This window comes from Bactrocera dorsalis, chromosome 3 (genome assembly GCF_023373825.1).
Source record: "Bactrocera dorsalis isolate Fly_Bdor chromosome 3, ASM2337382v1, whole genome shotgun sequence".
Classification (NCBI taxonomy): domain Eukaryota; kingdom Metazoa; phylum Arthropoda; class Insecta; order Diptera; family Tephritidae; genus Bactrocera; species Bactrocera dorsalis.
The window spans coordinates 61,865,124-61,893,055 of record NC_064305.1 but is presented as its reverse complement, the minus strand read 5'-3'; the positions used below and the strand labels follow the sequence as shown (position 1 = coordinate 61,893,055).

The window sequence follows — 27,932 nt, the reverse complement described above, 5'->3', positions numbered from 1 at the left end:
ATTCATTTTCTCACTGCCAGTAGTAATTCTTATAATATTTCCGGTAGACGAATTTGGTTGTTGTAGCTGTAGTTGTTTAGGAGCTTTGTACATTAAGCTCATTAAGAGGTCGAGGCCACGCCCACTTTATGATTATTTTTTCCGCACTGGTGCTCCTTGTCATTGCGATCGCCTGTTCCAAGAGCCATACAACCGTTAGGTAAACGAGTAAAGAGTAAAGAGTATAAAAATATTTAGTGGAGTTGCCATCATTTAAAAAAACAAAAATTCTAAAATTTTGAAAACATAGCAAATTAGAATATTCACCACATTTATTCTCTATATATATTTACAGAAAAAATTTTTCAGTAGAGTTGCCACCATTTTAAAAAACTAAAATCTTAAAATCCTAAAATCCTAATAACATAGACAATTAATATGAACACCACATTAGTGTATAGAATTTGAAACAATTTATAGAAAACATTTTTTTAAGTGGCGTTGCCACCACTTTAAAAAATGAAAATCTTAAAATCTTGAAAGTATATGAAATTAAACTATCTATCATATTTAGTTTGCAGAATTTGAAAAGATTCATAGACATTTTTTTCAATAGAGTTGCCACAATTTTAAAACATAAAAATTTTAAAAGCCTAAAAACTAAAAATTAAAATGTTGGCTATGTTAAGTGCTTGAAAAAAAAAAGAAATTTTTGATTCGATATATGTAGTTGCCATCATTTTTAAAAAATAAAAATTTTAAAATCCTGAAAACAAAAAATTAAAATGTTGACTCAGTTAAGTACTTGAAAAAATATCAAAGAAAATGTTTTAATAGAGTTGCCACTATTTAAAAAAATGAAAATTATACAATTAATAAATGAGTCCTCTAATATTCTTAAGTCGTTCGTTTTAGCGAGGTGTTATCTTCAACAATCCCAAACATCTATAAAAAGCTAACATAATTTAATTGTTAGTTATTTTTTTCAGAAATTCATTTACATATCAATACAATGTATAGCATTAAAAAGTATTTAAAAGTTTGCCGTATTTCAAAAAAAGTAGGTACTTAAAATCCTTGAAATGAATTGTGAACAAGGTACATATGTATGTATATTCCAAGTAAAAAAAATAATCCAAAATTTTTTTGACCACATTTAGTGTCCAGAATTTTAAATATATTCAATAATTTTGTGTTATTAGAGTTGCCACCATTTTAAAATATAATAATATTCAAAAATTAAAAAAAAATTAATAAATATAAAGAAAAAATCTAAAAAATATTTATGGAAGCATATTTTGAATAGGGTTGCCACCATTTAATTTATTTTTTTTTCATAAATTAAAATATACTATTCTATTAATTCGTCAAAATTGTTGGTTTAGCTAGATTTTTTTTTCTCCGACAACAGATTTGTATTTTACAGTTCCGTTCTTCAACTCGAAAAAGCATTTCATGCCCAATAAAAAGTAAGAAAGTATTGGGTAATTGAAAAATTCTGTGGAGCTGGACAAAATTCGTATGTAAGAGCTATGGCAGCCAATATATGAGTTATTCCAAAATAAACCGCCAATAACCAATGCTCATAATTAGATTTCCAAATGAAATCCTCTCTCACCAAAAATCAAAGCAGCCAACTTTAACAGAAACTGTCCCCAACTCCTCTACATCATTTTCTCACAGCCATTGCCTATTCTCCAATCATCCAACATAAATAGCGGGAATTTTTTGTTCACGCCTCACCTCAAACCGTTAAGCGTCATTTCGCTATTTTCTCGTTGAGTTTTTACAAAAATTTTCCCACACCGTTAGTTACACACAAACGACGAGGCGCAGCTTTATTTGAATTTAAATCTCGCACTTGGCTGATTAAACGCCGATTTAGAGTCAGCTTGCTTGCGGCACACATGTGGCACGATTGAGCTGACGGAAAATAATGTGTGTGCGCATTTTTGCCGAACGCACCTAATGGCCAACGGCATTCTTGGCCGCTGCGTAAGCGCTCGATTATGGAGCGACAAGCGCCCGCGGAGCTCATACCGCGTCTGCATTGCCGCTTGCAACAGACGTTGCAACATTGTGTGGCAATGCGTGCGTTGCATACATAAACAGCTTAAAGCGGCTTTAAGCAACTAAACGCTTAGGAAAAAACCGAAATACACACATTTATAAAAGCAATTAAATAAAAGTAATGTCGGCGTTCGCAAAAAAGCGCATTTTTAAGTAATAACAATAATAATAAAAACAAAACAGCGAATATAGTTTTTTAAATGCCATTTGCACGCTCGTACTCCGAGCCATCGCGAAACACAACGTGGTGCAACAACAAATTCAACGCAACGCCTCGATTTGCACGGCTCGGTTGCTCTGGTCGGAGATAATTTTTATACCCAACGCAAGTTGCTGCCATCAATTGCATGGCATTGGTTTTGAAAACATAAGTTCGCGTTTTAAGAGGAATCAATACCTTTATGAAACTCCAGTAATTTCGACCAATAGCTTTGTATTTGCTCAAAGACGGGACCGTAAATCCACACTGGGTCTCTCGAAAGCTCTTGGAAAGCTTACCCGGTTATACCTGAGTTTACAACAGTGCGCCATTCGTTCTTCCTTCCCGTTGTTTGGCGTCAATTGGAAATTCCAAGTTTAGCCAGGTTCTTCTCTACCTGGTCTTTCCAACGGAGTGGAGGTCTTCCCCTGTTCCTCTGTAACCGCTGTCTCTCCATCGTATGCGATACTCGCCGTTGCCAACGGGCAAAGGACCATAAATATTCCACAGAACTTTGCTCTCGAAAACTCGTAACGTCGACTTATCAGATGTCATTGTCCATGGCTCTGCACCATATAGCAGGACGGGAATAATGATTGACTTTAGAGTTTGGTCTTTGTTCATCGCGAAAAGACTTTACTTCTCAGTTGCCTACTGAGTCCGAAGTAGCACCTGTTGGCAAGAGTGATTCTGCGTTGGATTTCGAGGCTGCCATTGTTGTTGGTATTAATACTGGTTTCAAGATAGACGAAATTATCTACGACTATGAAGTAATGACTGTCAAGAGTGACGTGGGAGCCAAGGTGCGAGCGCGAGGAATGCCAGCAGCTGTACGCTCTAATAGAATATGGCACCTTCTCTATTTAGTTCTGCAGCTCAAATTATTTTCTCCAAGAGTAGATTGGAGAAGTCGACGGAAAAGAACTCGCCTTGTCTGAAACCTCGTTCGGTATGGAACAACTCGGAAAGGTCCTTCCCGATTCTGACAGAGCTTTCGGTATTGCTTAACGTAAGTTTTCACAGTCGTATAAGCTTTACGGGGATATCAAGTTCAGACATAGAGGCAGTTCCTTTTCGTGCTGTCAAAATCGACGAAGAGGTTGTCTGCCTCTTCGTCGAATAACCATGATTATTCAATAACGGTGATTTCGAAAGATACCAGCAGTTACAGAAAGAGTAGATTTAAAGCAAATCTATACGCTTTTGGACCCACCTTACATGTCTCTTCGTTTCTGTGTTATCATTGTTGTTGTTATTGTAACGCTTCGTTATTTTTTTATAGTTCGCATTTATTTTGCAACTTTTTCTTTGCATTCAGTTTCTTTAATAAACTTCAGCGTTGTTCTCGACATATTGGCGACCGTTGTCGGCCACCACTGCAAGACTCCACGATTCTGCAACATGCAAACGAGCTGGCGTGGCGAACTCTCGGAGAACTTCTTTGGCGAGTTCAAGTGTTTGCACCAGCGCATACACAAACACACATACATATATACATGTGAGTGCGTGTGTTGCTCCTTTTGCGCTCGCATTTTTGTTTTTGGCTTTTTTCTGCATTTCTGGTTCCTTACTGCTGATGAATGTGGCAGTTGAGCATATTTGTGTGCCATTGTTGTTGTTTGCCGCACAGTTGTCGTTGTTATATTTAAAAGTGCAACAACTTTTTTTCATAAGTCTCGCTTTTTTTGCTTTTGCTTTGCTGTGTGAGGGCTTTCGCATGCGCTGCTCTGTCACCGCCACCAATGCGGAATGTCTGCAGGTCCGCGTGCTTCTCCGCCAGCCATCATGGCCCTTGGAGTGCTCTCTCAGCATTCGGCAGTTGGTTTTCTACATTTGCATGTCATATTGCGGAATGCTGAGACAAACAGTAAACCAAATAACAAAGCATTAATTACAACAACAACAATTTATTGCCATTGCAAGTCCAACGACGTGAAGGAACTGAGGCAAAAAGTGCCGCGCTCTCTGGCCCCGCAAGCAAATGAGTGCCGCATGTGGATACACAATTGTTCTCATGTCTGTATGTACATATGTCTCATACAACAATAAGAAAGAATTGCGGCATTCTTATTTACTTTTGCACATTTTTCCTGCTCACGGCAGTAGCGTAGGAGAGCGAAGCGCAAACTCGAGGTAACCAAAGTATACACGAATTTCTTAAATTTAATTTGGTGATTTAGTGCGGACTTGGCAGTTCGAAGAAAATGGCTATACTTTGTATAAATTAACATTCATCGGCCACAACAACTTCAGACTAAATTATTTGATTTGCCTTCTCTTTATAAAGGTTTACACACTTCGTTCTAATCTTCACAAAGGCCGGCGGCGTTTCATCAGCTTCGTTCGAGCTAAAGCCAAATATACATAAGTATGTATGTAGGTATATTAGAGCGTGCCGATTTTTTTCTATAAAATCGTGTATGCGATCATTCTGAACAACTTTGCCTAAGAGACTATGGGTCTAAAACCGTTTCGAATCAGCGATTTTTAAGCTGAAGTTTTTTAGAGATTATAAAAGTTCGACCCGCTCTAATGTACATATCAAATCGGAGTATCATAACTCGATTCATTCATAAGACGTTTTGGAACATATCCGTTTATATTTGTTAACGGTAACTTTAATCTTATTAACAAAACCGCCGAAGTTTTTTTGTTTCAGGGAACTTTTTTGTAGTCCCAAAAGCGATATAAACTTTCCGATTGTTCTTGTGTGGTCGTCATTTTAACTTCAACTCGCTCTCACTTCGTTGTGTTAACGATTTTGTTTTTTGAAAATCATATTTTATTCTCTGGAAATCAGCTCTTCATTCCGATAAGTGATCGACGCGACTGCCTCGAATATAATTCTAGTCGACAGGTCCAATTATCAACCATTTTTTGCATCAATTGGCACGAAATGTCAGCAGTATTCTCTGCCAAGGCGTCAATCGTCTCGGGCTTATCTGCTTAGACAAGCGACTTCACAAGACCCCACGAAAAATATTACAGCTTTGTTAAATTGCACGATATTGGAGGCCATGCCACACGTCCACGATGCAAGATAATGCGCTTACCAAAAGTTTTCTTCAATAAATTGATGTTTTCGTTCAATATAAGTATGGTAAGTAGCGCTGTCTTGTTAGAATCGAAAGTCGCCCACATAAACGACCTCCAATTCAGGCATGAAAAAGTCAATATGTTCCCCATTGACTGTAACTTATGACTGCAATGCACGATTCTGGCTCCATCATCCTAGAAGCCGCCGTAGAGTGGGCTAGTTAGTCTGCCTGCTCATTGCCAGTTCGCCCTTTATGCCCGGCACCCAGACGAGGTGTACTCGGTTGCGACCAATAGGCGGTTCGGCTTTCTTATACACTCGTCCGCTAATAGAAATTTGATTTCTGCACACTGATATATTCAAAGACTTTTTCTTGAAAGATGCTCGGAAATCATTTTTTTGATATAGATAGCTTGGTATGCGGTCCTCCAATGCCTTCCGGTGTTTTCGAGCCGTCCGTTTACCACTAGACAGTGCTCACTTCACTCCGCCTTACTTTGAGCTTCTTTATGAAATTTATCCGCCAGTGGTGTGTCATCCTCTAAGGCCTTCATTTGTTAAGACGAAATTATCTTCCTTTTGCCAAACTCCACTCCTGCCATGAGCGGCATTGTAGCTTCGCTGGCTGTTTGATCACTAGATGCAGCGGTGTAAGCTCCAGTATGACTTCAAGTGCGCATTGACCCTGAAGCGCAGACGCAAGCAAGTTTTTGCATCTTCAGTATTTGAAGACCTACCGAAGATTGCATTGCCTTCGGCGTCCCATCAACCGCTCCATAAGTGACAATAGACCTTACGATTATAGTATACGGCCACCTGATGCTACCTGGCTTGCAGCTTGAAAATCTCTCGGCTAGTGCTTTGGTAGCTCTGGACAGTGTTAATTCCACATGCCTATTCCACCATAAGGTTGAGTCTAATGTGAGGAATTTGACCTCTTTAGATACCTCCAACTCGATGGTTGTTGTTAACAAGTTGATGTTTAACCCTATCGTAATACACCATCTCTTATACTTAAGCCGCAGAGACTATTCTCAAATTTAATTAATATTTCTATTAAAGACCCCTTCTTAAGTCCCGACTGTCATATAGTTACTTTAACTCTTGTGTACGCGTGTCTTACGCAAAGAACTTAGGAGCTGCAGGGTATGTATGTGTTAGTGTCACTATTCTTGTTTCTACCCTTATTCAATTATGCCAGTTTATGTGATTTATTCCTCATCGATTTGCCATTCTCAATAGCTTGGCACACCATCAGAGACGGTTAGAGCCTGTATTTTTTCATAGTCCGTACTTTTGTGTGTTATTATTGACTGTAGTAAGAACGATTAAAGCTTCAAAAATCGTATGTAAAAATTTAATTTTTCATCATTTAAAGACCACCTTAATGCTGGTACATCTATACATTTTTATGAACATATGTTATTATTTACGATAATATAAGTAATTAGCATACATATGTATCATTTTCTTAGTGTTTACTGGCATTAGGTGCAAATCTGCAGCAATCAGTAATAGCCATCAGTTAAAACATTGAAATTTAAAATTGAGGAAAACAGAAACTACTGGATTACAAACAATAATAAAAATAAAGCGTACAACGCTTCAGGCGTGCTGTTCGGCATAATTATGAGTTTCCGAGTCAAAAGTAGAGGCTATATTTGTACTTATGAAAATACGTATACATACATTTGTATGTATATACTACTATGAGCAAAAAATAGACTTTGTTCATAGTTTTAAAATTCTTAATTTATTCTTCAAACTCTATGTCGTCCCCCTCAAAGTAATCCCCCTTGGCCCCAATAAACTTGCGTCAATGTTTTTTTCAAACCTCGAAACAGTTGAGAAAGTCAATTTTTGGAATAGCCTTCAATACCAGTAGGGATTCACGCTTAATCTCTTCAATTGGCTCAAACCGTTTACCCGGCACGATATTGGTCGAAAATTTTGCGAAAACTCACGAAGAATCAATGCAGTATGCATACGGTGCATTATAGTGGTGAAAAACCCAAGGTTTGTCGACCCATAATTCCGGCCTCTTTTTACGAACAACTTCGCGAAAATGAAGCATAACACCCAAAAAGTTTTCCTTGTTGACAGTGTGGCCGGTCGAAAGGGATTCGGAGTCCACCACACCTCGATAGTCGAAGAAAACTGTCAATATAACCTTGATTTTTGCCCTGCTTTGAAGTGGTTTAAAGTGGTTAAGGTCTCTGACTGTTAATCGTCGATTGTCAAGCACCAATATATTGGAATGTTGATCATTACTTAATGTTAATGGCCGTCCTGGACGGTGTTCGTCATCAACGCGTTCTCGACCCTCTTCGAATAATTTGTACCAATCAAAAACACTTGCTCGCGACCAATAATTATCAAAGAAGCTTTTCTTCCAATTTTCTGGACGTTTTCTCACTAGAAATTTGATTATATAAGGGTATTATTTAACGGTAACATGGGCTTCCTCGGGTAATAGGCATTATTTCAACAATTTTTTTCTCATATAAAAGATGAAATATTTTACTAGAACTTTTTTGTTGTTGTTACAAACATACACTATTAACAAAGAAATTCTCAAATTTTTAGAAAAAAAATATTTTAAACTCGGCCATTGCGACGCCTTTTCCGGTGACCCCTCGGAAAAAATATGCGTCCTCGTTGGCAGGATAACTCCTTACAGGAGTTACGGCCAAAGAACTAATAACTTATTAAATAGGTCTAGGAAAAGTATCTACAGAGTAACAGCTACCATAACAGGGCACTGGTAATTTGGAGAACATGCGTCCAAAATGGGTATGCCCTACAACAACATCTGCCGAGGCTACGAAATAGCGGGGAACAAGGAAACAATTTTCCACTTTCTCTGCGAGTGCCCAGCGCTATCACAGATCCGACACAGAACACTTGGAATCCATCAAGCACCACACCTTTAATGGATTTCTACTAAAAGCATATCGGACATAAGTAGCTTCATCGAAACCTCAAAATGATTTCAAAGGAAAGGTGAAACGTGATAGTAAATATAAAAGGTCTACGAATAGTGCATCAAAATGGCACAGCAAGTGCAAGAAATCGTGCCAACCGACTTCAAAAACAGACTTTCGAGAAAAACACGTTTATAGACTTAGCCTAGCTAGCCTCGAGCTCACAAGTTCTCAAAACTATATCTCCGAATTAATTACGCAATTTTTTTTATACCCTGAACAGGGTATATTAAGTTTGTAACACCCAGAAGGAAGCATCTGAGACCCTATAAAGTATATATATAAATGATCAGTATGTTGAGCTGAGTCGATTTAGCCATGTCCGTTTGTCTTTCTGTCCGTCTGTCTGTTCGTCCGTCTGTCTGTATATAAACGAAATAGTCGCTCAGTTTTTAAGATATCGCCTTGAAATTTTGCAAAGATCATTTTCTCTTCAAGAAGCTACTCATATGTCGGAACTGCCGATATCGGACCATTATAACATATAGCTGCCATACAAACTGAACCATCGGAATCAAGCTTTGTATGGAAAACTTTCACATTTGACAATGTATCTTCACAAAAGTTGGCACAGGTTATTTTCTAAGCTAATAGTATAATCTCCGAAGAAATTGTTCAGATCGGTTAACTATAGCATATAGCTGCCATACAAACTGAACGATTGGAATTAAGTTCTTATATGGAAAACTTTCACATTTGACAATGTATCTTCACAAAAGTTGGCACAGGTTATTTTCTAAGCCAATAATATAATCTCCGAAGAAATGGTTCAGATCGGTTAACTATAGCATATAGTTGTCATACAAACTGAGTGATCGAAATCAAATGTTTGCATGGGAAACTTCCTCATTTGACGATATATCTTCACGAAATTTGGTATGAGTTATTGTTCATAGAAATAATGTAATATCGGAAGAAATTGTTCAGATCGGCTTACTTTAGCATATAGCTGCCATACAAACTGAATACATAGCTACTAGCTTCGGTGCAGCCGAAGTTCACGTTTTTTCTTGTTTTTATTAAATAATCAAATTATTAAACTAAATTAACAAATGCCTTGAATGTGTTACCCTTTATACTAAATAAGCTTTTGTATGTATGTATTTATGTGCCCACTTTGTATCAAAATTATTAAGAATTCACGTTGATAAGAAATTTTACGAGCAAACAAACAATAATTAGATACGCAGAAGACAATGCCGTGAGTCATACGTATACATAGTATACATACATACATGTAAATATGTGTATAGGAATGTATGTATATACATATGTATGCACAGTATAATATTTATGCTTGCGCAAAATATATATTACCCATTTAAGCATATTGTTTTCGCATTTGTTTTCGATTTTTCTTGTTGTAGATTAAATCTGCTGACAAATTCGCCGTCATTTTTCGCCTTAATTTTTTATTGGCCAAATACTTATTCATGAAAATATTTATAAAAACTCATTTGTGCGCGTTTTTATGCGCTTATAAATACATACAAAAGGCGAACTTTATTAAGACACATACAGACATACATACATACATATGTACATATGCATGTGCACTCATAGATTTCATTGCGATCAAGTATTCTTGCCAGCGCTTAAATAAAAATGCCATAAAACGTTTGCATGCATCAGATACAGACGCCAGCTGCGAATGTCATAAAAAATATGTCAACTTCATATATTCCGGGTATTGGCAGCCAGCTACTGCAGTAATACATATTCCAAAAATAAAATAAAAATCACAAGAACAAAAACTATAGCGAAAAACCGGCTGAGCTGCGCCGAATAATACAATAAAAACTATACTACTCAGCAGTTGTTGTTGTTGCTGCATGTACAGCGGGTTTTTATAGCCATATGCATGCGTGTATGTATGTATGTAAGTAATTTCGCGCATCGCCGTCAATGACAACGATATTTGATTAAATATCAAATCATTTAACAGCGAATCCAATATGTTTCAAATTACAAACGTACATACTTTCATAAGTATTTATGAGGGAATGCGAAACCCCCCTTGGAATAACTCAGGCGCGTACTTTTAGCAGATTCAGTAAATTTCAATGTATTTCGAATCCGGAAAAGCCTTTCTATCGTAAGATTCTCTTAGATATCCATTAATCGGGCGATAGTCAAAAACTCCTTTAGTATGGAAAGGTGCTTTATAAGGCTTTCCTTTTAAAGGTCTACGTATTAGATAGCTAGAACTCTGTTATATTGATCAGTGCTAGTTTGGTGCTTCAACTGTGTATTTTTAATTTACTAAAATATTTCTCCAAGTTGACTTTCCTTCGTTAAAAGTATGAGAGATCCATTTGCACCTATTTTGGGTACTAAATATATAACTAGCCAACTCGAACACCTTTCTCTCAATCTATATTATGTGCTGAAGACTGGGCAATTGTATAAAAATTGCAATATACAGTGAGTTTTGGAAGCTGAACAGGCCACGGAGTTTGTTTCTCAGAAGGAGACAACGAGACCCTATAATATATACGAAGATATGTATACAAATACTGTGACGAGCTAAGTCAGTTTAACCTTAGTTTTTGAAATATCGGTCTCAAATGTTGCACCCATCGTTTCATTCCCCAGACACTGCTCATTGATCGGATCAGCATCTAAAGGTTGATTCATTTCAAAGCTTTTTGAAGATTGTCTCTTTCAAATTTTGGCAGTGGCTACGACTCAGATGGTCCATCCGTTGAGTCCAATTTTCAATTACTGGTTCGAGCATTTCGACTGGTAACTGGCGAATGACACGTGTGATGTTTTGCTCCGAGGCTTGCATCGAAGCGGGATTGTCCGCATAGACTTTAGACTTTACATATCCCCACAGGAAAAAGTCTAACGATGTGATATCACATGTTCTTGGTGGTCAATCAACCGACCCAAAACGTGAAATTAACTGCGCACCGAAGTGGTCTCTCAATAAATCCATTGATTGATGCGATGTGTGGGAAGTGGCGCCGTCTTGTTGATACCAAATGTCGCCGAGATCACGAGCTTCAATTTCTATCATCATCAGTGGTTATCATGGCGTGATAACGGTCGCTATTGACGTTTATGTTCTCACCGACAAACCAAACCCTAGTTTTTTCTGGATGAAATGACTTTTGAACCTTTTCGGGTTGCTAAATAATTATAATTTTTTAGTGATAGGATATCAAAAATTATTTCCGCTCAGGAGAGAGTAAAGCTGTGCTGATTCCAGTGGACTTCGCCCAGGACGCACGGATGATTTTGTGGGCAGAATACTTGGCAGGATACTTGGCTTATTTGACTCTGATTAGCAACTAATATTAACACCAAAAGCTTTTGTCTACGAACTTTGCCAATTTTTTAGCACAGGTATTTCTTTCACTCAGGGCTTAACCACGCTCCTTCATGCGGGAGACCCTCTACTCCTCTCCTCTTTATGCATCAACAAATTTCCTCAAAATTTTGCAGGTCCCATTAATATTTGACTGGATTTGCAATTTCGCCAGTCATGCCGTTTAGTTAAGAACCTGTGCCGCACCGCATGCATACATATGAGCATACCTGCCACGCTCTAGCTGCGCCATCGAGCGACAATTGAGTGACTGACTGACTGGTTTGGCGGCGAAGTCACTTACAAGATGGCGCTGGCCGCCGCACCGTTCATTGTCGGTGACTGACGCGGACGATTGTGTGCGGTGAGGCGTTGAAGACACTGCGCGTTTCGTTAGCTGCGCTGATATGCTGACGATGTATCGAGCAGTCGACGCAGTCAAGAGGAAATTCAAGATATGCGTTAGCGCAAGTGTATGTGTGTGCAAGTATGTGACACGCACAGATGCGTAGTCACTCGGCTACGCAACGCGCAGCAACAACAATTGGCAAAAACGCACTTGAGTGGAGTGCGCGGCATGCCCATGACAAGAGCGTACATTCATACGTGCGTTTATACATACATTTGTATAAACTTATGTGCATATGTATGTATGTATATGCAAGTGCGCGCAAGTATGTTTGTTTGCTTTTGTATTTATATGCGCGCACGAATTTTTATTAATTATTGTCGTCGGATTAAACGACATGCCGCACACGTCCGCCCGCCGCCTGCTGCGTTGCTTTTTATATGTACATAATGCTTGTAGCTGGGCGCAAGGTGCGACGCTGCTTGTCGGCGCATTGATTGCGCTGAGTATACGCGTTCTCGCTACAAACTACAAGCGAACACACACTCATTCGTACGAATGCACTTGCAAGCACACATGTCTACATACGTAAATGCACACATATCTTTTGCGTTTCTTTGTTAGCGCTAAGGCAGCGGCAAGCGTTGATTGCTTTTATTTGTCATCTCAATTGCTGACTTTTCCCATTTCATGACTTTTTTTCTGTATTTTCTTCAAGGCGCTCGCCTCCGATGCCCTCTCCGCAGTGCGCGCCACCTACTATTCACAGCTACATATGCCTCCTGCCATTTCCCCATTCAAGCTTCCAATGTGCGCACATCATATACATACATACATACTTATGTGACAGCGCGTTTTCTTTTGCTCTGCTATGTGTGCATATCCGTTTGCTGTATAGCGGCAGTTACAGCGCTACAGATGCAGTTACAGCTACAAATGTACGAATTGTAGTAGATACAGATTCCGTGATGGCTCATGACATTTGTTCTGTATCTACAAAGTGCGCGAATATCTCTACAAACGCCACTTCCATATAATCGCACATATCATACAAATCTACATATATGTACAAATGTGTGTTTGTAATTTTGCTCTGCATATGTGTTCGGCTGTGAGTAAGCGGTATTGAAAAGCAATCGATTGTAGATTTTTATTCGCATGACGCAAATTTCTGTGCGCGCGATTGCTTGTGTGCCTGTAGCGCGCTGAGCCGACACAATGTGATTGCTCAGGGCCGGCAGAAAATTTTGATATACGCGTTCATGTACGCGCATACATATTTACATATATATATGTATATAGAAATATACTCGTGTTATTTTATAGTAAAATAAAAAAAAATGGAATTTGCAGATTTTCCAAACCAAATTCTAATTACCCTATTTTCTAGATTGATTTTTGGTCTAGCTCTTTTTTGTCTTTTACATATAGTTATGCATATGTATGAGTAAGTGTATATGTAAGCAGACACGGCAGCCGTTATTCGGTCGAATTTTACACTTTTTACACATTTTACACTGCTTTATAGAATAAAATACCGATATTATATGAATATCGACAACGGTAAAATGGACTAAATAAATATTGAACTTAATATTTTTTTTTCAATTTTACTAACTAAAATCCTATACGAAGACTTTAACGGCCTTAGCAGATATTTTGTAACATTTTTCTAAATTTTGTCTTTTTAAATAGGTGGCAACTCTCTTCCCAAATATATTTGAATAAAATATTAGTTGAATTTTCAATTTTACAATATTTTCAATTTGCGCTTTTTACATTATTCTCAATTTAAATATCTCCGATAGGTGGCAACTCTACTCCAGAATTTACTAATGCTTTAAACGGCCTTAGCAGATATTTTGTAAAATTTTTCTAAATTTTTTTTTTTAATAGGTGGCAACTCTCTTCCCAAATATGTATATTTGAATAAAATATTAGTTGAATTTTCAATTTGCGCTTTTTACATTATTCTCAATTTAAATATCTCCGATAGGTGGCAACTCTATTCCAAAATTTATTAATGCTTTAAACGGCCTTAGCAGATATTTTGTAAAATTTTTCTAAATTTTGTCTTTTTAAATAGGTGGCAACTCTGTTGCAAAATATGTACATATATCCAAACTATACATTTTCAAAAGAATGTTTGTTTCAATGGACTTACTTTTTAATAGATTTAATATTTATACTTTCTTCGAAAGGTGGCAACTCTTTCCCAAATAAATGTCTAAACGATAGACTCTCTTCAATGCTTAGTTGTTGGCACACATTTTTTAATATATTGTATTTATTATTTATACTTTCTTCGAAAGGTGGCAACTATGTCCCAAATTATATCTAACTACTGTCAGAGTTCTTTCTAATTATATTTTTTTTCCATGTTTCATTCGAAACTGACTACTGAAAACCATCGATCAGGAACCGTAAGAAAGTGCAAAATAAAAGACTACAGTTCCTACGACAGTCGGTCTTACATTCGGGCAGGGTTTTTTTCGGATTGAAGATTGACTTGGCAGCATCCTCTAAATTACTTTAGGAAAGCGTGAAGAAATTCGGAGGGCGCCACACCTAGATAATCGAAGAAAACTTTCAACATAATCTTGAATTTTGACATGCTTTGACGTGGTTATTTCGTCTTCAGCTCACCTTTGCCACAATATTCAGCCGACTGATGTTCTGTTTTTTGGTCGTAAGCATGATTCAAGACTCATCGCCAGTAATAATACGTTTCATGACATGGAGGTAGTCGGAAAGCTTGTTTCACAAACGTTAACGCGACACTGTTTTTCGAAAAAATTTAGTGATTTCTGAACCAATTGTGGTTTCACTTTTCTTAGGCCCAAATGATCTTTCAAAATGGTTTCACTGACCCTTCCGAGACTCCAACGATGTCAGCAAGTTCTTTGACTGTTAATCATCGATTCTCAAGATTAGAATTCGTGTCAAGCGAAGGCATCCTAAAGGATAACTACTCCTCAGACAAACATTTGCAGACCCAGTAACTGAACTCCATCTGGTATCGCAAAGAACGAACACTGGTCTATGCATGGCTTATTGGCCTACCAGATTAACCTAACCTAACTTTAATCTTTGTATGCCGAATCTCAAGAAACTTAGCCACGATGAAAGCAAAGTCGTTCCATCAGTTAGAATATAATTTCCTCAGTTTCTTGTAGTAATATAATAAATAAACCTTTCATGAATGAGTAAGACAACAAGAGGTTTTAATCTGGACTTTCGAGGAGGAAATGTTGAAATGATTCTAACATATGAATATCATCATCCAAACAGCTGATGCGGCTGTTCAATCTTACCGCATGGATCTCGTGGGAACAGTTTTCATATAGAACTCCTACAACCATAGAAAGGTAGGTGGCTCCCACATTACAGGGAGAGCTGTGAAAACTTTGACAACTGGAAACAGGGGCCCTGAACTGAAACTGTTTGATATTGTATGTATGTGAAATCTAGTTATGAGCGATATGATTGAGTGAGAATAAAATTTAGTTCCCGAGTAAGTCTTATTGGTTTCAAGGTTGCCAGCCTAGCTTGTCAACATTTTCAGGTATCACTTCACCAGAGTAGTAAGCTGTAAATCTGCGGTGCTAAGTGGTCGTTTAAGCAGAAATCATTTAAATACGTAAGCAGCCAGCACGGCGTTTTAATATTAGAAATGTGTGTGTATGTGTTTTGATTTTCACAAGAATTATCACTCACGATTCGAAGACTCCTAAAGCTGTAGGCTTGGTGGGGAACCCCCCTTAGATAACAAGCACTTTCAAAGCAAATAGCCTATGCACCGAACGGTTGAGGTAGCTTTCCGAACTAAAACTATTGTCACTTGGACTGACTCTGCAGAGGTGACACTTTTTCGGTATCAACCACAGACACATATACAGAAATACATGTGTATATCTGTGTTTATGTTTTTCACTGCAACCGCGTCGCTTTGGTATGCGCTGGAGTCTTTGTCATATGGAAAGGTCTTCTGCGCCTTCGTCTTCATCTATCCGCCCACTTGTAATTTCGTCTGGCTGCTTAGCTACCTACCAACCAACATTTGTAGACTTGTATTCACTTATCTGCGCTGCTTACATGCTATGAATGTGTGTGCGCTCATGTGCGCCGCCGTGCAATCAAGCAGCCATCCATTTGTCCGGTCATCCATCCATCCAACCGAACATCGATAAATCCACTCGTTCCATTTCGCAGCCATTTCGAGCGCATATGCGTGTTTTTCGATGGAAATTATGTGAGTTCTTGGCACTCGTATGTGCCCGTACGTATGTATGTACATGTGTGTGTGTGTCTTGTAGGCAAAATGTAGAAAATGCGTAAAGTCACTACTCGGCGTTGGCTCTGACTATGGCTGTGGCTCTGGCAGCGGTGTTGGCTGCTGTTGGTGGTGGTGGTGGCAGTTTTAACAACAATGCCGATTGTAAGATACAAGATACAAGCAGCTAAACTGCCTGTGAGCGGCGGCATACACAAAATGTATCTGCCACACACATACAAACATACGAAACAGACATGTGTATAAATCGTTGTGTTCGGCTTGGTGCTGAGCTGCGTAGGTACTCATATGTAGAAATGCTTGGCTGTCGCGCTGCTGATTGAACCAGGCAGTCAAGTAGTCAGTTTGGTCTGACAGTTCGTCAGCTTGCCGTTTGCATACACAATTGCATACGTGTATGTGTGTGTGTGTGTGTGTTCATTCATTCATTCAGCATTTCTCCCCCCGGTAGTCGTGCATACACATCTGTTGGCTGCTTGGCTTGCTTGCTTAATAGTTTAGTTGCTTTTGTTGTTGCCGAACCTCAAATCAACCAAATGTAGAAACAAACAGACGCACATGCACACATCCACAGGCATGCAAACAAACAGACAACGCCATCACCCAGGCAGTTGAATACAACAACAGGCGAAGAGCCAGTCAGTCAACCAGCCTGCTAGCCAGCCATTCAACGCAAAACGAGCGAGAACGAAACGTACGTACAACAAAAATAACAACAATAATAATAATAATAACAATAACAACAACAGCGGTAAATATGTATATCAACTACAAATAAAACTACCCAAACGACACACCGATTCCATCGAGTCGCTGAGTGCCAGTGGCAGTGGCTATAGAGCGCGAATGCTGCCACCGAGGCAGGCGCAGCGCCTGAGACGACACAAAACACAACAACGACCACGATGACGATGACGATGGCGATGGCAATGGCTATAGCACTGACTCTGACTCTGGCTATGATGATGACGACGACGACGTCGACGACGGCAACGGCAACGGCAACGACAACGACAACGACACCAACGACGACGATTACGATTACGGACGGGCGGCAATTGCTCGCGACGCTGTCTGCCGCCCGTTTAGGTATCCGATAGATACGGCGCTGCGCTGACGTATCGGCGGACGCGTTCCGTGTGAAATTCGCCGCTGTTATAGTGAAAAAATTATAAATTACACTTTTTAATGGGTAAAAGTGCACTAAAAATTACCGAAATTAACAAATAACTGTGAAATAATATTGCGGGAATGAGAAATGCGTGAAATATTGGCGAAAAATCGTTGCTAAAGCACGAAAAATAAACAAATTGCGAAAAGTCAATGAAGCGCCGCCGACAAATGGTGGATTTTGTGTAGTGAATCGAAGGTGCTGTGAAAAAATCTATAAGCTTAGTGAAGAAGAAGAGTCAGCACAGTGAAAGCCAACAGGAAAACGGAAAAAATTCATACATATTCGAATAAATGCATACATATATGTATGTATATATACCTATAAGCGATTCATATGTATGTAGTGTGTGTGTGCATGTGTGTACAGAAAAATTGTGTAGCAAATAATAAGGAGAAGAAGAAGAAGAAGCAGTGGCAGCAGCAAACAAGCGCTAAAGTGCTGTGGAAGTGGTAAAAACGCGAGTGGAAATCGTTCGCAATTGAGCGATTAGTATAGCAGCAGCGCTGTTGTTGTTGTTGTCGTTCTTGCTGTATTGTATTATTTCCACTGTGGCGAAGAAAAGTGTAAGAAAAAATTTTGCTGGAGTACATAATTTGAATTGGAAGTAAGAAGTGTCTAAAAGTGGTGGTGTTGGTCGATCGGTCGGTCGGTCGCTTAGTTGCTTGTATGTTTAGTTGATTGTTTGGTTGCCCCGTTACAGTGGCCGAAGTGGAGGTGCGAAATTCAAAGAGGCCAGACTAAGGCAAAAAGCGTAACCACACCAACAGCCGCCGGAATACAAGGCTGAAGGTGGCAGTGGCTGCTTAGCTGGCGGCACCTAAACCACATACACACGTCGTACATTTGTATGTATGTATATACGTATGTATGTCTGTATGCAATTGTCGTAAGCCGAGCACATATACAGCGTCTTAGCCGTTTACTAGCTGAGCCAAAGCAAGTTGCCGCAGCTAAAAGCGAAAAGGTTAATTACCCGTTGCCAAATAAAATAACAACAACAACAACAATTTTAGTCGGAATGAAGTAATTTTGTATTGCTGGTTTATTGGTTTGGTTGTTTATTGCCAAATTTGCTGTTGGTTGTTGGGTAAAAATCATTTACAGAGTTGTTGTTTTGTGCGTGAAGCGGCGAAGTTGTAAAAATTATGTGATGTACAATAAAAAAAAGAAAACAAATAAGCAAAATAGTTAAATAACATACGTAAGGTTGCCTCATGGGAAAACAAAAGTTTTAAAAAAGCAGGGTGGCTCAAATTTTAAACATATAATTTACATTAAAGTGAAATAATTTAGTTATATTCAATAATATTTCAAATAAAATAAAATTTTAAGAATTTTAGACAGAAAAACAACTGCAACACTCGGTTTGAAGTGAAATACAAAGCAATTAAAACGCATGGAATTATTGAAAACGAAATGTAATGACAGCACATTTAAAGGAATATAGTGAAACGGAACAAAAAGAAGTGAAATGATATTAAGAGCAGTGAAATTCAATAAAATTCTAGTAAAATGACATGAAAACAGACGAATTGGTGTATAAAGAATTGAAACTGGCGGAAATGAAATAGGAAATGACGAAACTGAAACAAATGAAATAGAAAAGTGCTCTTTAATAATAAGCAAATAAGTAGAATTGAGCAAAACGGTTACAAAAAATAGCCGAAATATGACAATGAAAGTTCTTTTATTTTTAAATTTTTTTTTTAAATAGAAAATTAAAATATTAAAATTAACTGAAATGCTAAATCAAAAAAAAAAAAAAAAACAATAATAATAAAAGGAAAAATATTAAAGACAAAAAAACAATAGTAAAAATATGATAAAACGGGGGAAAAAATTAAAAAAATAAAATAAATATATAAAAGTAGTATATGAAAAAAGTAAAGATAAAAAAATAATATACACAAATTAAAGAAATAAAAAAATAATTAAATTAAAGAATAAAAAAAACTTTTAAATAATTTAAAATTGTTCCTTTGTTTACGCCATTTCCTTTTGCCGATGTGTAGTTTATTGATTTCATGACATTTCGAGCCGATTTTTATAATTTATAGTGTCAGAATTAATGCAGAAATGTTTACATAAGTCTCGTGAAGGAATTTCATATGTAAAATATTCTTGAGTTTTTCGGACCGAGCTAAACCGGAACCAATGAAAAACGTGCAGTAATTCTAAAATAAAATTATACAGCCACCTAAATAGTATTTAGTATTATTTAAAAAATTCCCGGAATTTACCTGAACTCTGTGAGTGTGTAGCTTTTTCTGATACTTTGTTTAACCACTTATAAATTTTGCAAAAAAATGCCATTATAAATCTTAAAGCAGTCTTTCAATTTCAAAAATATTCATATAAATATTAATAGTACGGTCAAATTAGACCAGAAAATATGAATGAAAGTTCCTAAATTTACAGTAAGTGAGTTATTGTGTTCAAAACGTGGTTAAAAATAACATACTAAAACTTGCCATCGTTCCGATTAATGAAAAAAAAAAGTTACCCGAGGACAAAGGTCAACATTTTTTTTTTCGTATTGTAGTGATGCTTTGAATAGTAATCTTCCAAAAAAAAAAGTTTTCTATACAAATACTAGATTCCGTTCGTTCAGTTTATAAAGCAGCTATATGCTAGAGTCGTCCGGTATTGGCGGTTCCGACAAATGAGCAGTTTGGGAGAAAATTATGTATGCAGAATTTATGTTAGACAGACAGACAAAGAGACGACAACAAAGATTACGGCTAAATTAACTCAGCTAGTCACTCTAAACATTTATATTTCAAAAACTGGGGATTAGTTCGCATATACATATGTACATATGTACATATATAGGCAGACTAACAGACGGACTTGGCTAAATCAACTTACCTGGTCACTCTGCTCATCTAAATGTACATATCGCTCATTTGTTGCAAGACCGGCATAAGTCAAAAAAATCGATTCTCCAGAAAACGCGTTTAAAGTTTTCAACTGACTACAACCTTACACCTCTTCTCAAGCGGAGCATATATATTCTTTAAAAAATACATTCGAGATCTTTTAACATTTAAAAAGAAAAATAATACAATAATTATTGTAAATTTTGAAGGCTTTGCTAAGAATAATTACAGTTCAAGTTGAGTAAATATTTTTAAAAGAAAAATATATTTCCCGTGCATGGACTAAATTAGCATTACTATAAATGCTAGCATATCCTATAATCACCTGAAAATTTTGCTAACTAGTATCATCAAATATTTGCTAGGAACTGATATCCCAACTCGATTTCATAATTAAAGTAAAGACAGCATCATGAAAATTTGCAAAAAATTATGAAAGAAAGCAAAAACAAATTCTGCCGTGCACATTTTTATGAAAATCTTTAATACTATTTATGAATGAATGACCAATGTGTTTTTCTGCGTAAATAAAACATGTGAATATGTCAAATCTGTCAATACTACATCCAAGCATATCTATAAGTGCATAAGTACATATGTATGTATGTATGTATGTGTGGAATTATAATTAAAAATGTGAAACTGCATGAAAAACAAGCCGCCAAAACGACGTTGACTACTCGCATAGCCAGCTGTGACGCCTAAGTGACGCATTCCAAATGTGCTAGCGGGTGTGTGAACAACGCTCGGGAAAAATCTGCAATCGCTAGTTGCTAAAAACGCATACACGCCGGTGAGAAAAATACAGTGCACTCAGTTAAACTTAAAAACCGTGATTATTTCTGATAATTTCAATTTATCTACCAATAAAAGATGCCAAATACAAGCATTATTATCGAAACTGAAGTAAAGTGTAAACCGAAATTAAAATTGTGTATAATGAATGAAATCTTATGTGCGTTACGCTGTGAAAATTATAAACTAAGCAGATGTGCGTACGCATCACGCACACACAAGCATCTGCATGTATCTGCAGATAAACTCATAGATACACACAGCGCTGTCGCGGTCTGCAGCGCTGCGGCGTCGCCGTCATCGCAGGTGTGTTGGTAGCAGCGCTGTTTGCCATTTCTCTATGCCTTCATTTTCGTCGTTGATCTCTGGCACTCTCGGCGGTAGTCGGCTTTTAGTACAACGTCGCGCTCTCGCTGCGTGTCTTTTGCGCTCGTTCGCTTCATGCGCACTTCATAAGGGAGAAATGGCAAAAACAAATAGCTAAGCGTATGCAGCGTCGTGTGAAAATTTGACTGCACTTTGGAAAATATAAACAAAATAGCAAATATAAAAGTGATAATTAAAAGTTGTGTTTAAAAGGAGTGAATGTGTAGTAAAACAATTCAAATAAATAATAATTTTGAAAACTATTGTCTGCAAATTTGTTGCAATATCTGTTGTTTGTATGTGTTTGTGTAGCATTATAATGTGTGCTTGTGAGCTGAGTGGGCGAAAGAGTTGACAATTATCAAGTGACATACATATATACATATCTATGTATATGTGCTTTTAAACAGAAGTTAAAATGCTCTTGAGTAAAAATAAATAATAATAAAATTAACCCAACAAAGTTCATTCAACCTGAGTCCAAATTCAAACATATGGACATACTACATAAATACATATGTACATATAGTATCTACATACATATAAACATTGTTATGTACTGGAAGTGTTAGAAAAGTAATAGACACTCGATTTCTTACGTAAACATTTTGATTTTCGGTTTCTAAAGTGTATTCTAAAAAAATTTGACGGATTTTGAGTAAAACTCTTGAAAAATAAAAGCTTTTTAATCAAATAATATAATATTCCGGTTATAAAACAGAATGAAGTATTAAAGCCTAACTCAGGGCTATAAAGAATATCTTGCTGCTATTGCTCTGAATTTAGTGATTTTTCAAAATTTCTATAGTGAAAATTTCAAGTGCTTAGTGCTTCTCACTTTTTTGTTTAAACGCTTTTTAAGACACAAAAGAACAAAGGCCGAAAAGCACACCTCTACATGTGTTTATCCTAAAGTTTTTATTTGGTTAAATATTAAATAAAATATATATTGTAAAAAGTCCCATTATAACCGGACAGGTCGCAAAGTCGAAAAAATATTATAACGTTTTATATTTTCATACAAAAAAAAACGTTGCCCTGAAAATATTCACCTTTTGAACCAGCTATATGCTTCAGTGATCGAATCTGAACAATTCCTTCGGAAAGTGGAAAGTTTACCGTTGCTTTAAACCGTTAAAGTTATATTGCCAAATAAAAAAAATTTTCCATGCAAGGCTTTAATATTTTCGTTTAGCTTGTAAAGCGACTATGTGCTATAGTGCTCTGATATCGGTTTAAACAAATGAGCAGCCTATTCCCCTCTCCCAAAATTTTAGGGACTAATTCGCGTATAAACAGGCAGACGGACGGACGGACGCGCGAAAACACGTCTAAATCGACTCAGCTCGTCATCCTAATCATATAACCGGATGCGGCTAGTAATTTTCAAATATTTTGTTCAAATTCGCACTGAATAACAGACTAGCATTTCTATAAATTTGTGTGTTATTGACGTGAAATTTGTGATTCTTATACGAATGTAAACATTCATGTATTCAAAACGAAAGACATTTACCATGCGGACATAAGCGGACTATGTTTTCGTACATTTATTCACATAACCTTCGATCTTTAGTGTGACAGGAAAAATGAGCAGCTTTTGCCACCCATGCTCAAGCATTTAAACATCTTTATTTGGATGAACTTTAAGCGGAATGGAATTCTGACAAAAAAGCTTTAATAATTCGAGATATAGTAACTGCGTGGCTACAAAAGTTAAACGGAAAAGTGTCATTTCAAAATCAAAATATTTTTTGTTTTGGATAATGCAGCCTCCACATCGCAAGTCCAATAAGCTTTGCAAACGTTAAAATAATGTTTTTGCCTTCAAATAGTTACAAAAAATAATTCAAAATTTGAAACATGCAATTTTGGTAGCAAGAATTCGATACAGCGATTTCGACATCAGAGTTTTCAAAATCGATAAATATACTTTAAGCTCTTGGTGTAAAGTTAAAGTCACCACCAAGAAAACTCTTTTATTAAAGCTGGTTCCCCAGAAACCAATCAAAGTGTTCACAAATTTCTTATTTAAACCAAAAATTTTCAATTAAAAAAAAACTTCAAAATTAAGACCTTACTATATGTATGTATACGCTCCCGTTTATTACTGTCAAAAAATTAACAAAAATTTGTCAAATGCATGACTTTATTCTAAAGAAGTTAAAAAAAATTCTTTGTTACCCGATTAAAATAAAAGACATTTCGCTTGTTGAACAAACATTTGTTTTTGCAACATTTTAAATTAAAATTTCGATGAAATGTTCGTCGTCTTACATTTTTAAACTCAAAATAATTTATTTGTTAGCAAAAAGCGAAAACAGCTGTTTCCGTACGGACGGTGTAACCAGTTTCGCATTTTCCTTGAGCAAGTGACGTTTGACAAATTTTAACGAAACACATTTTTTTGATAAATATTTGTTGTTAAGTACATCATTCGTGCGGAACACAATTTATGTGTTTTTGGAAAGTTGCTTACGCTGACTTTAGCTTGCTTATTCACAATATGCGTATGTAGTTGTGCCTTAAATATTTTTCCACAATTAATTCAATAATCTAGAAAGCTGTCAGACATTTTTATAGACTTTTTAGAAAATAAATTTTCACATGAGTTGGCACTAGATACCACTATCATTATAAATACTAAATTTTGTTTTATGAGCATCTCAACTATGTATAGAGAGTTGCCTCCAAAGGTTTCCTGATAGGGTCTTCCTCGTTATTCTTTAAAATAAAGCCTTTTGCTATAAATTGTCTTGGATTCAAATATATGAAATAATCGATGTATAGTAAAACAGTTGCTCAGTGATTCCTTACTTTCAAATTTTGTATAATATTTTAAGTTTTAGTTCCGTAAGGATCTTCCCTAGATTGATAACAGTTAACCTTCTATTGAATTTCCGCCATAAAAAGTTTTCACAAAACTTCACTAACGGTTCTGAGAGAAAACAACAAACATTTTTGATATAATCAAGGTCCACGCCAATTCATTCAAGCATCTACCATAAATATACATATACAACTACCCCTTTGAAATTTGTCGTTTCATAAAAAATTAATAAACCAAAAATCAATCCTACCGTGTTTTATACTATGCTCTCTCAACCAGCTTGCTCGCCGCTCTACCTTGTGCTCCATTCATTATCTGTCTTCGTCCACCAGTTCGTGTCTCATTGCGCTCTGTCCACTAGTTAGCTGGTTTACTTTAGTTTTGTGTACCCATCGCTGCTTGCTTTTACAAACAAATTTTTGTTTTTTGTTGATTTGCGTTTTGCTCACATGCTTTATCCGCATTCTCTTTTTGTATCTCTTTCTTTTTTGTTAATACTTAAAGTGGCGTTTCTATTTTTGTTTTGGTCTGTTGTTTTGTGTTTATCGCTATGAATTGCATCGTCTTTTCTTTCCTTAATGCAACTTTTATGAGCTTCGCCGGCAAAGATTATATTTTATTATAAAACAAGTTTCATTTTTTGTTACTGTTTTTTATTCGAATGATTTATCTTATTGGAGTAAATTCAATTGTTGAGGTAGGTCTAATATCGTGGCCGGTTTTGTAGCAAAGGATGTATTTGGACTGGGTTGTATGGTATATTTCTTTTTTATAGTTGAAATTATAAGATTTTGAAGTAAGGTTTTTCCTTTCTTCAAGGTTTTTATTGAATTTTTATGAACTTTTCATTCTTACGCCCTTGGTCGGATAAAAATTCCGGGTCCGCTCGGGTTACTTAGAGTCGACTATCGTTGGAAATTATGTTCTTGTATGAAGAACTTTATTATTTCTTCACAAATTTTACATGGATTTTTTTTCAAGGCAACGGCGGTCTACGATAAAATTTTTAGCTATAGTCCAGTCGGTCCAAAAATAAAATATACCATTAAAATAAAAGCAAATGGAGAATCTTCATATCTCTTTCTTGTGCTTCATTTTTGCCCAACGGGTTCGTAGATTCGAATTTTGAAAGCGGATGAATTCTAAACACCTGTAGACTACGCCAAATCCCGAAGAGTATAACTGACGGATATGGTAAAACTCGCAAAATCTTGTACGGGTTCAAATTTCCTTTTTAAGCGCAAGTAATAGATCAGAGTCGTTTAGAGCACTGAAATCTTAATACCGTCTTATCCATTTGATCCATACATACATATATACTTCATATTATTTTAGAGTGTTTTAATGTGACCCTAGTATCATAGGACGTACAATATTTGTAATAGTGAGAGGGTAGCTTCTAACTTAACCTAATAGCGCAATATCTCTCATACTCTGTATAAAAAAGAAGTCATGATACAAGAATAATCATGTCTATAAAAAAAGTACTTTCACATGCAGTTAAAAACGTCATAAAAATTCATTGAATTGCTTTCAAGGTTATGTTTGTTTATAACGGGTGATTTTTTTGAGGTTAGGATTTTCATGCATTAGTATTTGACAGATCACGTGGGATTTCAGACATGGTGTCAAAGAGAAAGATGCTCAGTATGCTTTGACATTTCATCATGAATAGACTTACTAACGAGCAACGCTTGCAAATCATTGAATTTTATTACCAAAATCAGTGTTCGGTTCGAAATGTGTTTCGCGCGCGTGTTTTGTTCAGCGATGAGGCTCATTTCTGGTTGAATGGCTACGTAAATAAGCAAAATTGCCGCATTTGGGGTGAAGAGCAACCAGAAGCCGTTCAAGAACTGCCCATGCATCCCGAAAAATGCACTGTTTGGTGTGGTTTGTACGCTGGTGGAATCATTGGACCGTATTTTTTCAAAGATGCTGTTGGACGCAACGTTACGGTGAATGGCGATCGCTATCGTTCGATGCTAACAAACTTTTTGTTGCCAAAAATGGAAGAACTGAACTTGGTTGACATGTGGTTTCAACAAGATGGCGCTACATGCCACACAGCTCGCGATTCTATGGCCATTTTGAGGGAAAACTTCGGACAACAATTCATCTCAAGAAATGGACCCGTAAGTTGGCCACCAAGATCATGCGATTTAACGCCTTTAGACTATTTTTTGTGGGGCTACGTCAAGTCTAAAGTCTACAGAAATAAGCCAGCAACTATTCCAGCTTTGGAAGACAACATTTCCGAAGAAATTCGGGCTATTCCGGCCAAAATGCTCGAAAAAGTTGCCCAAAATTGGACTTTCCGAATGGACCACCTAAGACGCAGCCGCGGTCAACATTTAAATGAAATTATCTTCAAAAAGTAAATGTCATGAACCAATCTAACGTTTCAAATAAAGAACCGATGAGATTTTGCAAATTTTATGCGTTTTTTTTTTTAAAAAAGTTATCAAGCTCTTAAAAAATCACCCTTTATAAAACCGAACATGACCTTGTATTGCGTAACGGCAACGTCCTTGAACTTTTAAGTTGCTGGAATATAAGAAAACTTCATATATTATATTAAATACAACGAACTTATATTTAGCTTTTAGAAATTGTGACTACGATGGATAAGAGTGTTCAAATTTAATTTTGTAACACACTTCAAGCAGTAAATGTTAACTAACATGCAAAATGCGGCAACATACGCTGCTGGCAACAGCATTTGCCGTAATTTTAAAAGAGAGTGAATATTTGTGAATCGCAAATAAAAATAATGAATGAAAAGAGAGTATACGGCAGACTTTCACTCCATTGAGCGCGTCGACATGTCTGCGCCGAACTTGTTTCTGTCAAACTTGTCTCATGCGCATATACAACTTGTTTGATTACCAACGCAACCACAACTTCCAACTCATACTAATTGTCTAACTTTTTCCGCAACTTGTTTTTACTATTTTTATTAAATTGCATTTCCGTATTGCTCTCTTTACAGTTACACCAAATATGACAGGAAAACAATGAACATCTGAGACTTCAAGTTAATAAAATATTTGTTGTTGGAGAATTTTCAAAATGCATTAAAAAAATTTAGAAGTTTTTAAATGCAAATAAACAGCAATAAATAAAGTAATAAAAAACCGAAATAAATTTAGCGAAAACGCACAATAAGCAAGCAAAAGAAAACAAAGGAGCAAAACAAAAATACGCACATTTGGCAATAATACGCGTACAGACCAGAGAAGTAGAGAAAATATAAACAAAGTATAAACACGATAAAGTGAATAAAGCAACAACAGCTAAAGTAATTGACTATTTTTGAGGAATACCTTCAAAACTAAAGTGGAGAGTAAGGCGCGTAGGAAAGTAATTTATTTTGAACAAGTGAGAAAAGAAAAGCCTTCAAAATTAAACGCAACAATAAGAAGAAACCCCACAGCAATCATCCATCCAGTTTGATGAAAACCATGGACAAAAATGCCGGCGGCGACGGCAGCGATGGTAAATCGGGTGTCGGCGTCGGTCTGGGTGGTGGCGGCAGTGGTAAGGCCGGCTCTAGCGCCAGTGGGGGCGGTGGAGCCGGAGTGCACGATCCCTCCGCGTTGTTGGATGCCGCCTCGCTATTCGGTAAGTCTTGAGGCAACAAATTGATGATTTTTATTTGCA

The 27,932-nt window shown here is 36.8% G+C and overlaps 1 protein-coding gene across 11 annotated transcripts in view; it reads left to right on the top strand.

Annotated features, from left to right (window-relative positions):
* Nucleotides 1–27,932, top strand: part of LOC105224658 (uncharacterized) — a 193,805-nt gene that overhangs the window by 141,703 nt on the left and 24,170 nt on the right. For 5 of the 11 annotated variants that reach the window (XM_049453968.1, XM_049453969.1, XM_049453970.1 and 2 more), the window contains exons 1-2: nt 17,327–17,962; nt 27,262–27,893. In XM_049453968.1, coding sequence (XP_049309925.1) covers nt 27,725–27,893 — 169 coding nt within the window. In that variant the 5' untranslated portion in view covers nt 17,327–17,962; nt 27,262–27,724. Of the gene's footprint in view, nt 1–17,326; nt 17,963–20,555; nt 21,072–27,261; nt 27,894–27,932 lie in introns of those variants that run through there. The other 6 variants (XM_049453963.1, XM_049453965.1, XM_049453964.1 and 3 more) reach the window with 3 other exon arrangements.